Source organism: Vipera ursinii, assembly GCF_947247035.1.
Source record: "Vipera ursinii genome assembly, chromosome: Z".
Lineage (NCBI taxonomy): Eukaryota > Metazoa > Chordata > Lepidosauria > Squamata > Viperidae > Vipera > Vipera ursinii.
The window spans coordinates 28745255-28759061 of record NC_139517.1 but is presented as its reverse complement, the minus strand read 5'-3'; the positions used below and the strand labels follow the sequence as shown (position 1 = coordinate 28759061).

The window sequence follows — 13807 nt, the reverse complement described above, 5'->3', positions numbered from 1 at the left end:
CCCTAGGTTTCCCGCCGAAACTGGGTTTCCTGCCAAAACCGTTCAGGCCAACGCCCCCTGGTGGCTGTTGCTATGCAGGTGCCTGCATACATAACAGCATGGGTGTTATACATGTCAGCAATCAAGGCCTGAAATGCCACACGCTCCAGTTCACAGGTGGGAGGAGACTCTTTGTTATAGTGGTCGACAGCCCCTCTAAATGGCTAGAAGTTATACCAATTGCAAACATGACTACTGCTAGGACCATCCAGATGCTTAGGAAACTCTTTGCCATGCACGGGCTATCGGACGTTGTAGTGTCCGATAACGGGGCCCAATTTACTGCAGCAGAATTTCAGGCGTTCCTGAGAGCAAACCTCATTAAGCATGCAACGTCGGCCCCGTTTCACTCATCTACTAATGGTCAAGCCGAAAGCATGGTGCACACCACAAAAGAGTCGCTGAGGCATATAGCGACTGGGGACTGGCACCACAGACTGGCCGATTTTTTGCTTTGCCAACATTCCACACCATGCACGGCTACTGGGAAAAGCCCAGCAGAGCTGCGCTGGGGGAGGCGACTGATCACGAAACTGGACAGATTGCACCCAGACTGGGTAGCAGCAGAAGCCTCTCACCCCAAACCCCTGAGGGGTCTGCCAGTGGGCGATGGGGTGTGGGCCAGAAACTACAGGCATGGGAACTTGTGGGTGCCAGGAAAAATCACTAAAATGTCAGGCCCTCTCTCTTATGAAGTGGGCCTATAGGGCGGGCAAGTTGTCCATCGCATATATCGATCACTTTAGGAAGCGTTTTCCAGAAAGGCCAAAAAGTGAGGACTTCGTCATAAGTCCTTACCAAGGGCCATCAACCGGCAGCCAGGCCGATCCATGCATAGACTCTGAAGGCTCAAACAGCCAAAGCAACGGGGAGTTGGCCGTAGGGGAGGAAAGCCTGGAAGTGCAACATGGGTCCCCTGACGGAGAAAGCCAACCTGAGTTCTACAGCCGCTGTGCTAACTGCTGAACAAACTGACTCTCGGGTGGGCCAACCTGAAAAGGCCAGCCAGAGATCACCGAGCCATCCTGAATCTCTTGAACTGAGAGACACTGGTCTACCCAGCCTAGCGGGCAAGCTGGTAGGCCAGGAAGTGCCTCGGTCCCCCAGGTGTTCCACAAGGGCTCGCAAACCTTCTGCTTATCTGCAAGATTTTGTCCTGAAATAATAAAGCTATAATGTTGTATGTACCTTATTGTACTGCCTGCTTATCTACAAGATTGTCCTGAATAATGAAGCTATAATGTTGTAAGTACCTTATTGAGCTGCTAGCTAGGAAACACCTGTATTAGCTAAGAGGAAACTTGTTTTCTCACACCATTGTTATACCTTTTGTAAAATTGTATTGCTGTAATTACTTTCTGTTGTTGCTATAATGTTTGTTCATTCTAGGGGGGAGGGTTGTAATGTATTGGGCTTGCTTTGTTAAGGGAACACCATGTGGTAATTGCTGGAAGGCTGTTTGAGCAGGGAAGCTGGCTAATGGCTCCCAGCTCCTCAGACAACCCGTCTCCAGCGCCGCTATTGGTTGCCTTTAGGGCGGCAATGGGTTGCTTCAAACCTATTGGCCACTGCCTAGAGGCCAGGGTATGAATTGCTACATCTGCAGCCCTGTTCCTTAGTTCAGATCCTGCAAGCAATAAACCATGATCTTTGCTGAACTCACTCGCCTCGTCTTCATTCCTGCACAACGAACCCAGTACACAACAATTGCCTTTTAAAAATCCCCCTGGGAAGATGTTTAGAGAGCTCCATGTCTCTTTCAGTTGGTTCTCATTCCCTCTGCAGAAATGCCCTGACATTATTTTATTCTCTGGCTTGCATGAATTATGATCTGATGTTAGGAATGTATTGTGATTATTTAATTCTGTTGTTCCTGTAATGAAGACAAGCTTAGTAGTTGTGCAAAATAATGAACCTTGGTTTATGACACACTCATCAAACCTCTGCGCTTCCTGACCAATGTATTTAAGATATAATATTAACTTAAATCTTAGATGTTGGCAAGTAAGACATTCCATTGAGGGTGCTGCTGTTAGATTTCTAGTTCTAAATATTCCTGTTTAGTCCTATTTGCATTCCCTCTCCTGCTTGGTCTTTTACTTCCTCCCATCACACAGGTAGTTTTCTACAGCCATCAAGAATGCTTACTTTTCTTTCTTTTGAAGTTTTCCTGTGTGATGGGACCTTTCTTCCAAGCCTTCTGATATTTCCTCCTTCTCCAATGTTTGGAGCATACAAGGGCTGGAACTTGAAAACTAGGTTCACAGGAATGGTTTGCTTATTGAGTAAAATAAAATTGCTTTGCTCACCCAATGTGCTATATCACAAACATAGTTTACAAATCACAATTTCTGCAATATATTATGCTTGTAATGTGTTGTATGAACTCATCCACTGCTTCAATTCTGTTCACTTAGTCTTGATCAAGTTTATAAATGTGGTTCTTTTTCCTTTGATCAGTTTATCATCCTTGTGATTGATAGCACGGATCGTGAGAGGCTGACAGTGACAAAAGAAGAGCTGTATAAGATGTTAGCTCACGAGGTGAGTTGGCCTGCTACCACATGCAGAGGTATATGTTGTGTGAGATTTCAGATGTTGCTCCCCAGATGTTTTGTACCTTTTATGTTCCTGGGCATCTTTTATATTTGCTGTTACAATGCTGCTTGAATCAATTACAAGCTGGTCCAGCCATGGCACTAGAACTGGCTGAATTTCATTTCTAAGTGCTTGATTGGAAAAATCTCCCTCCAAGGAGAGAGTCAGCAGAGAACAGACTATGGCAGAACATTTTATTTTTTATTTATATGAGAAGTCATCAAAGTGGTATTTAGTACTTGAATTAATTCCATATATTCTACCACTCCTCCAATATTTATAGACCAGGTCCAATTATAAGATCTGTTGGCCACAAACTGAATCACCCGAAGAACCTCAGCGCTGTGAGAACACTAGCTGGATCTGCTTCACAAGCCACCTGCTAACCAGCTCATGTCTGAAACGTGTGAAACTGAGATTACTGCTGATCAATAGCAACAACTGAATCCTAATAGATCTTCCATCATTACAGATAGACTTTGACTTACAACAACAGATCCCAGAATTTCTGTTGTAAGTCATGATGGTTTTAAATCAAGGCACCCAGGTGACAAGACCCAATTTTATGTCTTTTTGTGGCAGGCATTAAGCAAACACTATGATTATTAAGTAAATGTGGTGTTCATTAAGCAAATGCCACAGCTGTAAATGAATCCATGGATTTGTCTGTGCAGAAACTGGCAAAAAAGGTCAAAAACTGGCAAAAATCATTGTAAATCACAGCTATGTGATTGTGGAGTTCAGCAACTGGCCATAAAGGTGAATCAGTTGTCAAGTGCCCAAAACAATGTACAGCAGCGGTGTCAAACCCGCAACGTCGCGTGACGTGGGCACAGTTTCAGCATGATGCATCCGGCCCCTGTTGTACAATCATGACTGTGAGATGTGTGTGTGGGGGGGGACTGGAACTTCAGAACTGGGTCATAAGTAATATTTTTAGAGCCATTGGAACTTTAACTGGTCACTACGTGGCTGGTCATTAAGCGAGGATTACCCGTATCTTCCTGGAGCTCTCAGTACACAGCACTAGCCTAGGCATCCATAGCTAATATTACAATGACACTAAAATAATGAATTGTGATGTCACAATGCAAGCTGTTCTGTTGCTTCTGAAGTAATCCTACATTTTCAATTATTGCCAGTGAATTATTTTAAATGTGAAGATTTCTTTAAGTCTTTTCTGCCCTGAGACCAGGGAATTCTTACCAATATCTTAATTGTTCAAGATAAAACAGACAATTAACAACAATGAACATTCTAGGACATTCTGGACAGATGAAAGGTTTATACTGCATATGAAAGTAAGAGCTACAGGCTATTCAATGAGAGCAACAGGGAAATTTCAGATGTTGATATCTGAAAGAAAAAGGATCCAGAAGTTGGAGATTTAGGAAGAAGACTAGAAGGAGCCTGATTACTAAGTTTCTGCCCCAGAAATACTGGTTAAGTGCACACAGCACAGGAAACCATGCTTTTGTTCATTAAACTTTGTTAAATGAACCACATTGTTTAGCCTCGCATATTTTATCATCATAAACCATAATTACAATGGTGGTTTGCTAAATAAAAACTAAATTACAGCTACATGATTCATATTTCACAGCAATCTATTTCAATGATGGTTTGTAGAATAATGGAATGTAGTCATGATGCTAAGCCATAATTAATGGTTTATTAAACCACAATTACTGGATTCCATATCATGCTTAAATTTGTTTTTTATTTGTCTTTTAAATTTACATTGCCACCCATCTCACTTGCATGTGACTCTGGGTGGCAATAATAATAATAATAATAATAATAATAATAATAATAATAATAATAATAATAATAATAATAATAATAATAATAATAATAATAGTAATAATAATAGTAATAACAACAACAACAACAACCACAATGTTGGAAGGGATCTTGGAGGTCATCTAGTCCAACCCCCTGCTCAGGTAGGAAACCTTATACCATTTCAGGCAAATGGCTGTCCAGTCTCTTCTTAAAAACCTCCAGTGTTGGAGCATTCACCACCTCTGGAGGCAGGTTGTTCCACTGGTTAATTGTTCTAACTGTCAGGAAGTTTCTCCTTAGTTCTAGGTAGCTTCTCTCCTTGACTAGTTTCCATCCACTGCTTCTTGTCCTGCCTTCAGGTGCTTTGGAGAATATTTGTGTATTATATATGTAAACAACATTAATAATAAGTTAAACAGTTATTCCGTTATTACTGTGAGGGGGAAACAAATCTGACAGGAGAACACGCGGGAACTTTGACAGCTGTCAAAGTTCCCCGCACGGCACAGGCGCAGCCACTGACAGCTCACGGCTGTCAAAACACCGAGCCATGCGGAAACAAGAGCTGTCAAGAGAAGACGGCGCGGATTGGTTCGGTTAGACACGGCGCCAAAAGGGACGTTCCTGATTGGTCCTCACTGACAGCTGCCGGCTATAAAAGCCGGACGAGTTATTCTGTTTTTGCCTTGCTCTAAATAAACCTCTAGTTAATTAGCCTGTCGTCCCGAGTGGTCCTTTGGCTACTTCACTGGCGACGAGGATGGGATCGCTCCTGAGCTGAAGTCACAGCCGAGGAAGAGAGTTCCCGGCCAGAGCTGTCACTGGAAGTTTTAACTTCCAATGGAGCGAGACCTAGGACCGGACGACATGGCCAACTTCAGGCATGTGAGGGAATTCGATACCCGCCATCCGGAGAGATGGCAATCACACCTGGGGCAAGTCGAGGGATTTCTCCTTGTCAGCAAAATCACCGACGACAGAGCAAAGGCCGCCGCTCTCCTGTACATCAGCGGGCCCCCTGTATACGACGCTGCCGTCGGGCTGTTCAGCCCGGTACCCATCACCGAAGTCTCCTACGCAGACCTGGTAGACCAACTTAACAAACATTATATGCCGGCACGCTCAGAACTGTATTGGCGAGTACAATTCGCCCAGAAGTAACAGCGACTGGACGAACCCGCAAATGACTTCATCGCCGGGGTCAGGCACGCCGCGCGGAACTGCTGTTTCCCCGACCTGGAAGACCGCATCAGAGACCAGGTGGTGATTGGGTTGAGGGATGAGCGGCTTCAGAAAAAACTGACATCTAAACCCGACATGAGTCTAGCCGAATTGACCCGAGAAATAATGGCCTACGAGTATAACCACAAGAAGAAATCGACCACAACTCCAGAGAGTCCAGCGACCGTATACCAAGAGAGCGCAACCCTCAGTGACAGCGACGAATTGGTGGACTTCACAGACGGTGAGGCCCTTCAGCGCAGAATGGAACGGAGGCAACAGCGAAGAAGCGACACATCAGATCGCCGAAGAACCAGAACCCCCCCGCCACCATGATACGAGCAACGGGCCACCTGCGCCAGCTGCGGGGGCAACCATGCCCAGGGAAGCTGCCAGTTCAGAAACGCAAAATGCCACAATTGCGGAAAAACCGGCCACATCAAACCGGTGTGCCGAAGCCAGGCCCGCGACAACGTGCATGATCTGGAGGCCAATTCCCCAGGTAGGCCAACCACCCAGGCCAACATAGGGAAAACGCCAGGAGCCCTAGTGGAAACAATTGATAAGGTACACAGCCTGAGTTCAAAAGTGAGGATCAGGGTAAAAATTCAGGGAGTCACCTGCCCTATGGATGTGGACTCCGGGTCAGCAGTCTCCTTAATTTCATTCAAAACGTATCAGGAGATCTGCCAGCGAAGCAATAGGGAAATTCCCCTTAGGAAAACCCAGGTCCACCTAGCAGATTTCCAAAAAAACCCCATTCCTCTGGAAGGGAAGGCTAAGGTTGCTGTAGAATACAAAAAATTCAAGGGACCCCTAGAAGTTCTAGTGACTCCAGGGAACCGCACCAACCTAATCGGGCTGAACTGGTTCAGCCCTCTGGGCATCGCCATTACTGGGGTAAACACAGTCCAACCCTCTAGCCTCGAAGCCGTTTGCAACAAGTATGCAGACGTCTTTGATGGCACTCTGGGGAAATACACTGGCCCCCCCATCTCCTTACAATTAAACCCAGCCATCCAGCCCATAAAGATAAGAGCTAGGAGGGTCCCATTCGCCCTTAAAGAAAAAATAGAAAATGAACTAGAACGCCTCGTAGGACTAGGGGTGCTAGAACCTACGGAAGGGGGAAGCTGGGAGACCCCAATAGTCACCCCAGTTAAACCTAACGGAGAAATTAGACTATGTGCAGACTATAAGGTGACCCTCAACCTAGCCCTCAGCCCCCACGCTTACCCAGTGCCAGCGGTAAGGGACGTATTTGCTTCCATCCGCTCTGGCGCCATTTTCGCAAAACTTGATCTGACGCAGGCGTACTTGCAACTGCCTGTCACAAATGACACCGCGGAAGCTCAAACAATTGTCATCCACCGCGGTGCCTTTAAAGTGAAAAGACTCCAATTTGGCATTTCGGCAGCCCCGGGTATCTTCCAAGGTATTATGGAGAAAACCCTGAAAGGAATACCCGGGGTCTGCCCCTATTTCGACGATGTTCTCATCGCCGGAGAAAACGAAGCAAACTTAGCTGACAGACTGTCAGCTGTACTGAGCTGGCTCAGAGAAGCCGGTCTCAAACTTAAACGCGAAAAGTGCTCCATTGGAGTCACTTCCACAGAATTCCTAGGGTACAAAATAGACGGCCAAGGCATTCACCCCACCACAGAAAAACTAAGGGCTATTCAGACAGCGCCCAGCCCAAAGAATAAACAAGAACTCCAAGCCTTTTTAGGGTTATTAAACTTCTATCACGCTTTCCTTCCCCACAAAGCCACCATAGCTGAGCCTCTCCATAGGCTCCTAGACAAGGGAACTGCCTGGTCCTGGACCAAAACACATGAAAATAGCTTCCAGTCATTAAAAAAAATTATTTGTAACAGTTCAACAATCACCCTTTTCCGAGAAGACACACCAATATGCATCGCTTGCGATGCATCTCCCTATGGAATAGGGGCAGTATTAAGTCACCTATACAGGGATGGCACCCAAAGACCCATAGCTTTTTATTCACGCACTCTGTCAAAAGCAGAAAGGAACTACGCACAAATCGACAGAGAAGCACTAGCAATAGTTGCAGGGGTAAAAAAGTTCCATGACTACCTCTATGGGAGACCCTTTACCATATTCACAGATCACAAACCCCTACTAGGAATATTCACTTGGAATAAAACAACACCGCAGATTCTTTCACCAAGAATACTGCGTTGGTCCACTTTCCTATCAGCATATTCTTATAAATTAATACATAAACCAGGAAAGGAATTAGGACACGCAGACTGCCTCAGCAGGCTGCCAATTCAAGGCAAGGACCCAGCCCCAGCCCCAGCGGGGCTAATTCTAGCAATCTCCCAACTTCCTGACTGCCCCCTCTCTGCAAAGATTATAGCTAACAATTCAGCTAAAGACAAAATACTCAGCAGAATCCTCAGGTGGACAACAACAGGATGGCCAGCAAAAAACCCACACCCTCAATTCCAGCCATTCTATAACAGGAAAAATGAAATGTCTTCACATATGGGATGCCTTTTATGGGGGAACAGGGTGGTAATACCCAACAGGAACAAAGCCCAAACATTAGACATCTTACACGAAGGACATCCAGGCATAGTCAAGATGAAAGCTCTGGCCAGAAGTTATGTCTGGTGGCCTGGCATAGATAAAGAGATAGAGAAATATGTGGGAGGGTGCTACACCTGTCAAGCAACACGAAGCGAGCCACCCCAAGCCCCAATTCACAAATGGGAAACTACAAAAAACCCATGGTCACGCATACATCTAGACTTCGCATGACCAATCCAAGGGCAGAGTTTCCTAATAGTAGTGGACAGCTATTCTAAATGGTTAGAAGTCATTCCCCTTAGAAAAACAACTTCAGGAGCCACTATACAAGCCCTTAGGAAAATATTCGCCACCCACGGCCTCCCAGACACCATGGTTTCAGACAATGGACCTCAATTCACCTCTCGTGAATTTCAGATGTTCGCTATGAAGAACTGTATTAGACTGGTCACGTCTGCACCGTTCCACCCATCGACAAACGGGATGGCTGAAATTATGGTGCGCTCCACCAAAGAAGCTTTGAAAAAATTCGTAAGAGGGAACTGGCAGCGGCGACTCAGCCAGTTCCTAATGTCACAACACACAACTCCATGCACAACGACGGGCAAATCACCTGCGGAACTAAGATGGGGGAGGAGGCTGATAACACGGCTCGACAGACTACATCCAGACACGTACACCGCAGAAAATGATCACCCCCCCACCCCGCACATTCAAACCTGGGCAAATGATATGGGCACGGTCATACACAGACAAAAACAAATGGGTCCAAGGGACAGTGCTACAACAAACAGGACCCATTTCTTATCTAATATCCACACAGACTGACGGCAATCTACGTCGACATATCAATCAACTCAGGCCAAGACAACCACAGCACAGCCCAGAACCCCAACCAGAGGACCACCAACTTCAAGCCCCCGCAGAAATATTGCCGATACCAAACCAAGAGGAAGAGGAGCAAGAGAACTTACTACCACCTGAACCAGACATCGCCCCACCCCCAAGGCGCTCCAACAGGAACAGAAGAGCCCCCGCATATTTAAAGGACTACCAGTGGGCCGGCTCCAACAACCAACAAGGGGGAGGAAACGCTCCAGGGGAGGGGTAAGGGGTGTATTATATATGTAAACAACATTAATAATAAGTTAAACAGTTATTCCGTTATTACTGTGAGGGGGAAACAAATCTGACAGGAGAACATGCGGGAACTTTGACAGCTGTCAAAGTTCCCCGCACGGCGCAGGCGCAGCCACTGACAGCTCGCGGCTGTCAAAACACCGAGCCATGTGGAAACAAGAGCTGTCAAGAGAAGACGGCGCGGATTGGTTCGGTTAGACGCGGCGCCAAAAGGGACGTTCCTGATTGGTCCTCACTGACATCTGCCGGCTATAAAAGCCGGACGAGTTATTCTGTTTTTGCCTTGCTCTAAATAAACCTCTAGTTAATTAGCCTGTCATCCCGAGTGGTCCTTCGGCTACTTCAATTTGGATAAAGAAAACTAACAATTACAACCTACCGTTATTAAGATCAGTTAAAACTAATTAAAAAGTATGAAAGGACAAGAGGGAGTGCAGTCTAAATGAGTGCAGTGCAATTATTTATAGGATCCCCACTTCCATGGGATTCTCAAGCCCAATGGCATATCCAGGTTTTGAGGAGGGTTCACAAATTGCTTCTACAAATAAACTGACCATGTTCAATCCACAAATAAACATTGACCATGTCCAATGTCTGCTAAGCCATAGACATTGTACTGGGAATTACTTTTGTGACTGTCTTCTCTTCTGATCTTTATGTGATAGCTTTATGTGTTACTTCTCTCATTTTGAATGAGTCATGAATTGATGGAAACTGGAGACAAACAACGTGTTCCCTTTTTTCTTTCCCCAGGACCTGCGTAATGCAGCTGTGTTGATATTTGCCAACAAGCAAGATGTAAAAAACTCCATGTCTACCTCTGAGATTTCGAAGTTCCTCACCCTGAGCTCCATCAAAGACCACCCGTGGCATATTCAAGGGTGCTGCGCACTCACAGGAGAGGGGTCAGAAAACCAGAATTACACCTCCTGTATACTAGGAACAGCTGGAGGCTTTTCCCTCTAGAATGGGGGCCTTAAACTCAAATAGGGTGGTGGGGAGCACATGACATTAAGTGTGCTAATTGGTGCCTTGCATTCAAATGTGCAACAAATATTAAATACGAATAGCTATCAGTTATGTCAATTTCATCAATAATTAAAATGGTTTATTATTTATAATTAATAATAATCTACAAATTAAATGCAAATGATGCTCTTGATGACACATACAGTAAAAGCAAAAATATGCTACCTGCTATAACAGTAAACTTGTATCCCTGTGGCTGCAATTGTCACCCCATGTCATCCCACACATTCCTGAAGCCAGCTAGCAATGACAAATGGTCCTTTCAGCAGCAAGAGTCTCTCTACACCTGAAGGGTAATTACATGCCATCACCAGACCTGTGATGGTTCAAAACCTTCAAAAACCCACCAGGGCAGCTTTGCAGTTCACTGTTCTTTGCTGCTGCCTTGCCCGCGTGGGCTTTGTTGTGGGACAACAGTCAAACCATAAATTTGACACCCCTGCTATAGAACTCTTTGCTGTGTGAAATGAATGCCAATCTTAAAAGGTATCAGGTTTTTCTCTCGATAAAGGAACATAACTTGAAAGTAAGTTGGCTTAGCAGGCCAATAAATTCAATTTTGCACAACGCAGCTTTCTGTCTCCTTGCCAATCCTGGACTGGGGAGCCCTGGAACACTTTTAAATGGATTAAGGCTATTTTCTATGGTTGAAATACATCATGAATGGAAATGTTTGTGGTCAATAACTCATCTAATTTAAATTGATTGATTTTTAATAATGGTTCTTAGAAACATTGAAGATGGCCAACACTGTTTTAAATGTATGAATGTGGAAGGGGTGGGGAAAAGAGGAAAATATTTCCTTAAGCTGCATCTGATTAATATACTGCTCAAAAAAATAAAGGGAACACTTAAACAACACAATGTACTGTATTTAATAGTAGGATGTCTTATCTTGTGTTCCCTTTATTTTTTTGAGCAGTATATATCCATGTATAATTTCTCTAAAGAAAAACGTATGTTTTCTCATATCATAAAGATTGTCCAATCAACCAGAAGTAATTGAGAAAATCATTTTCACTGTGGACAGCCTTAATTGTGCCCTGTTGAAAAGGCTGGTTTCTGGTTGTTTCTACATAATATGTGCTATCCTTTCGATTCAACCCAAGTTTAAAATTAAGGAATGCAGAAATACATCCTTTTGAAAGTTAAGAACATATCTGGACCCCTTAGAGCAGGGGTGTCAAACTGCCGGCCCGCAGGCCGGTTGCTTCATGTGGAAGCTGTGCCCACCCCAGCTCCAGCAATGCGAAAAAAGTCACAATATGTCACAACACATCACATGACGCAGTGAGTTTGACACTTAGACATATCTTGGGTACTCTTCCATAATTCTTGCTTAGGGGTTGATGGGGCTGGTCAGAAAACATCCATTTACCAGTAGGCAAAACAGTACAGTTACATTAGCCTTTTAGATGCTGACCATTACCTCAGTTTATCTTTTTTATATCCTGAGCATCTGGTTCAGGGATCTCCAAACATGGAAACTTTAAGACTTGTGGATTTCAACTCCCAGAATTCCCCAGCCAGCATGGCTGGCTGAGGGATTCTGGGAGTTAAAGTCTAAAAGTCTTAGAGTTGCAAGGTTGGAGATCCTGATCTAGTTGAAACCATCTACTTTTTTTTCTTAGCTGATATCTTTCTTAGAATGCAAGTGGAGATCCAAGCAAAACCTAGAAAGTTTTTTGAAAATAAAGAGGCCAGAAACTGGAGCAGTATGTCAGGTGCCCTCCAATACAATTTTTTAAAGAAGTCAATTGATGCAACCTGTCTATGTTCTCCGATAAAGAGAAGAAAATGTTTTTTTGTTGTTGTTGAAAGGATCCAAGTTAATATCAGTTTTCTTCTAGGAATTGTGAATTTTGGGTTTCCCAGTATTAATCATTTCTTTTTCTCCATTCAGCCTTCCTGCTGGTTTAGAATGGATGATATCTCAAGTTGCTGCCAAGTAATCTCAGCCAAAACTACTTTGGGACTGGGGAAAAGCAAAACAACCCTTATATTTATTTCCACTTTGCAAAACGCTCAGGATCTGTTGGACCTTGGATGGCTTTTTTCTCTTTGCTAAAGCCATCAGTATTTTCAAAATACTTTCTGAGCACATGTCAAGTTATAGGAGGACATGCATTCACCCTGCAGAGAGATTCTTCCTGGACTTTGGATCTAATTGTATCACATTGGAAAGTCTGTTTACATCACATCACTGTGTGTCTTTGATTTTATACCTTTCCAGTCAGAATTGGACACTGCCATGAGAAGTGTTAAGTCCTATGAAGCAAAAAAGATTATGGAACATTTTTTTGTTGAGCAAAAAAGACAGTGCTGCTTTTTCTTTCCCCAGTGCTAAAATGTTTTGCATTATCATTGTGAAAACAACCAGAAAGAGGGTGGAATGTTATTTTGGGAAATGTTATTTCATGAATTTCACTTTGCCTTGTGAGATGCCTGGACTGCTTCCCAAATGAAGAAGTAGCCAAGGAAATTTTGAAACAGATGTCCTCATTTCTTCTTCTTCTCCTAGGATTGTGGTCATTTCATCTGTCCTACAGTTCAAAGTTAGGACAGACCACAAAAAAGATACTTATGAATGATCTTTGCAGTTGCTGCCTCCCTCAAAGTCACACTATTGCATTTTGGGTGTTTGGCAACCAGATTGTATTCACAGTCGGCTGCAGTGTTCCATGGTCATGTGATTGCAGTTTGTGACTTTTTTTGCTGTTTGTGTAGTTTTTACTGGTTTCTGGCAAAAAGTGCCCATGTGGGAGAATAGATTTGCTTAACCACCACATGGTTCACTTAACAATTATGTGATTCCCTTAACGATTGCACTGATTTGCTTTACAGAAAAATTGACTCTGGCCCTATGCATTACTTTGTGACCACAGTAACTTATGACTGAGATTCCAGACTCCATTGTGGTCGTATGTCAAGGACTACCTATATATCCAATAAATAATTTGAGTGCTGTGTCGCTGTTTTAGAATTTTCCAAGTCCCTGTTTTTTGTCTTTTTTCTAAGTGTGTGTGTGTGCGTGCGTGCATGCATGTGTGCATGTGGATGCATGTGAGAGAGACCCATATCAGTAAAGAGTTCTTTCGGCTGCTGTTTTGGAGGATTCCTTTCAAACAAGTCAAGGCAAGTTTTGAGACAAGAAAATCAGTTAGTTTAAGCAAAACAGTTTATATGAAAGTTAATATGAAAGTCCCTAACAAGAAAGATCTTTCTCTCAACCTATCTTTTCTTCTTTTAAGAGGAACAATGTTAGCTTCTGACATTATAACAGCTTAATCTCAAATATAACCTGAATACAATTGTACATGCTACTTCTGGTCTTGGAAATGCTCACTATCCATCTGTAGGACAGACAGTCCTGGGCGCAAAGGAGATCTGATGTTACAAGTCCTGCCAAAAGAATTCCTCCTTGTAGAGTTTATTATGT

General features: G+C 43.9%; 1 protein-coding gene across 2 annotated transcripts in view; it reads left to right on the top strand.

Moving 5' to 3' along the window:
- Positions 1-12469, top strand: part of ARL5C (ARF like GTPase 5C) — a gene marked incomplete at its 5' end in the record, with an annotated part of 33016 nt that extends 20547 nt beyond the window's left edge. Inside the window, 3 exons of one of the 2 annotated variants that reach the window (XM_083379072.1) lie at positions 2500-2583; positions 10093-10244; positions 12272-12469. In XM_083379072.1, the coding sequence (XP_083235198.1) occupies positions 2500-2583; positions 10093-10244; positions 12272-12320 (285 nt within the window). In that variant the 3' untranslated portion in view covers positions 12321-12469. Of the gene's footprint in view, positions 1-2499; positions 2584-10092; positions 10436-12271 lie in introns of those variants that run through there. The other variant, XM_083379071.1, reaches the window with a different exon arrangement.
- Between the last annotated feature and the right edge of the window lie 1338 nt (positions 12470-13807).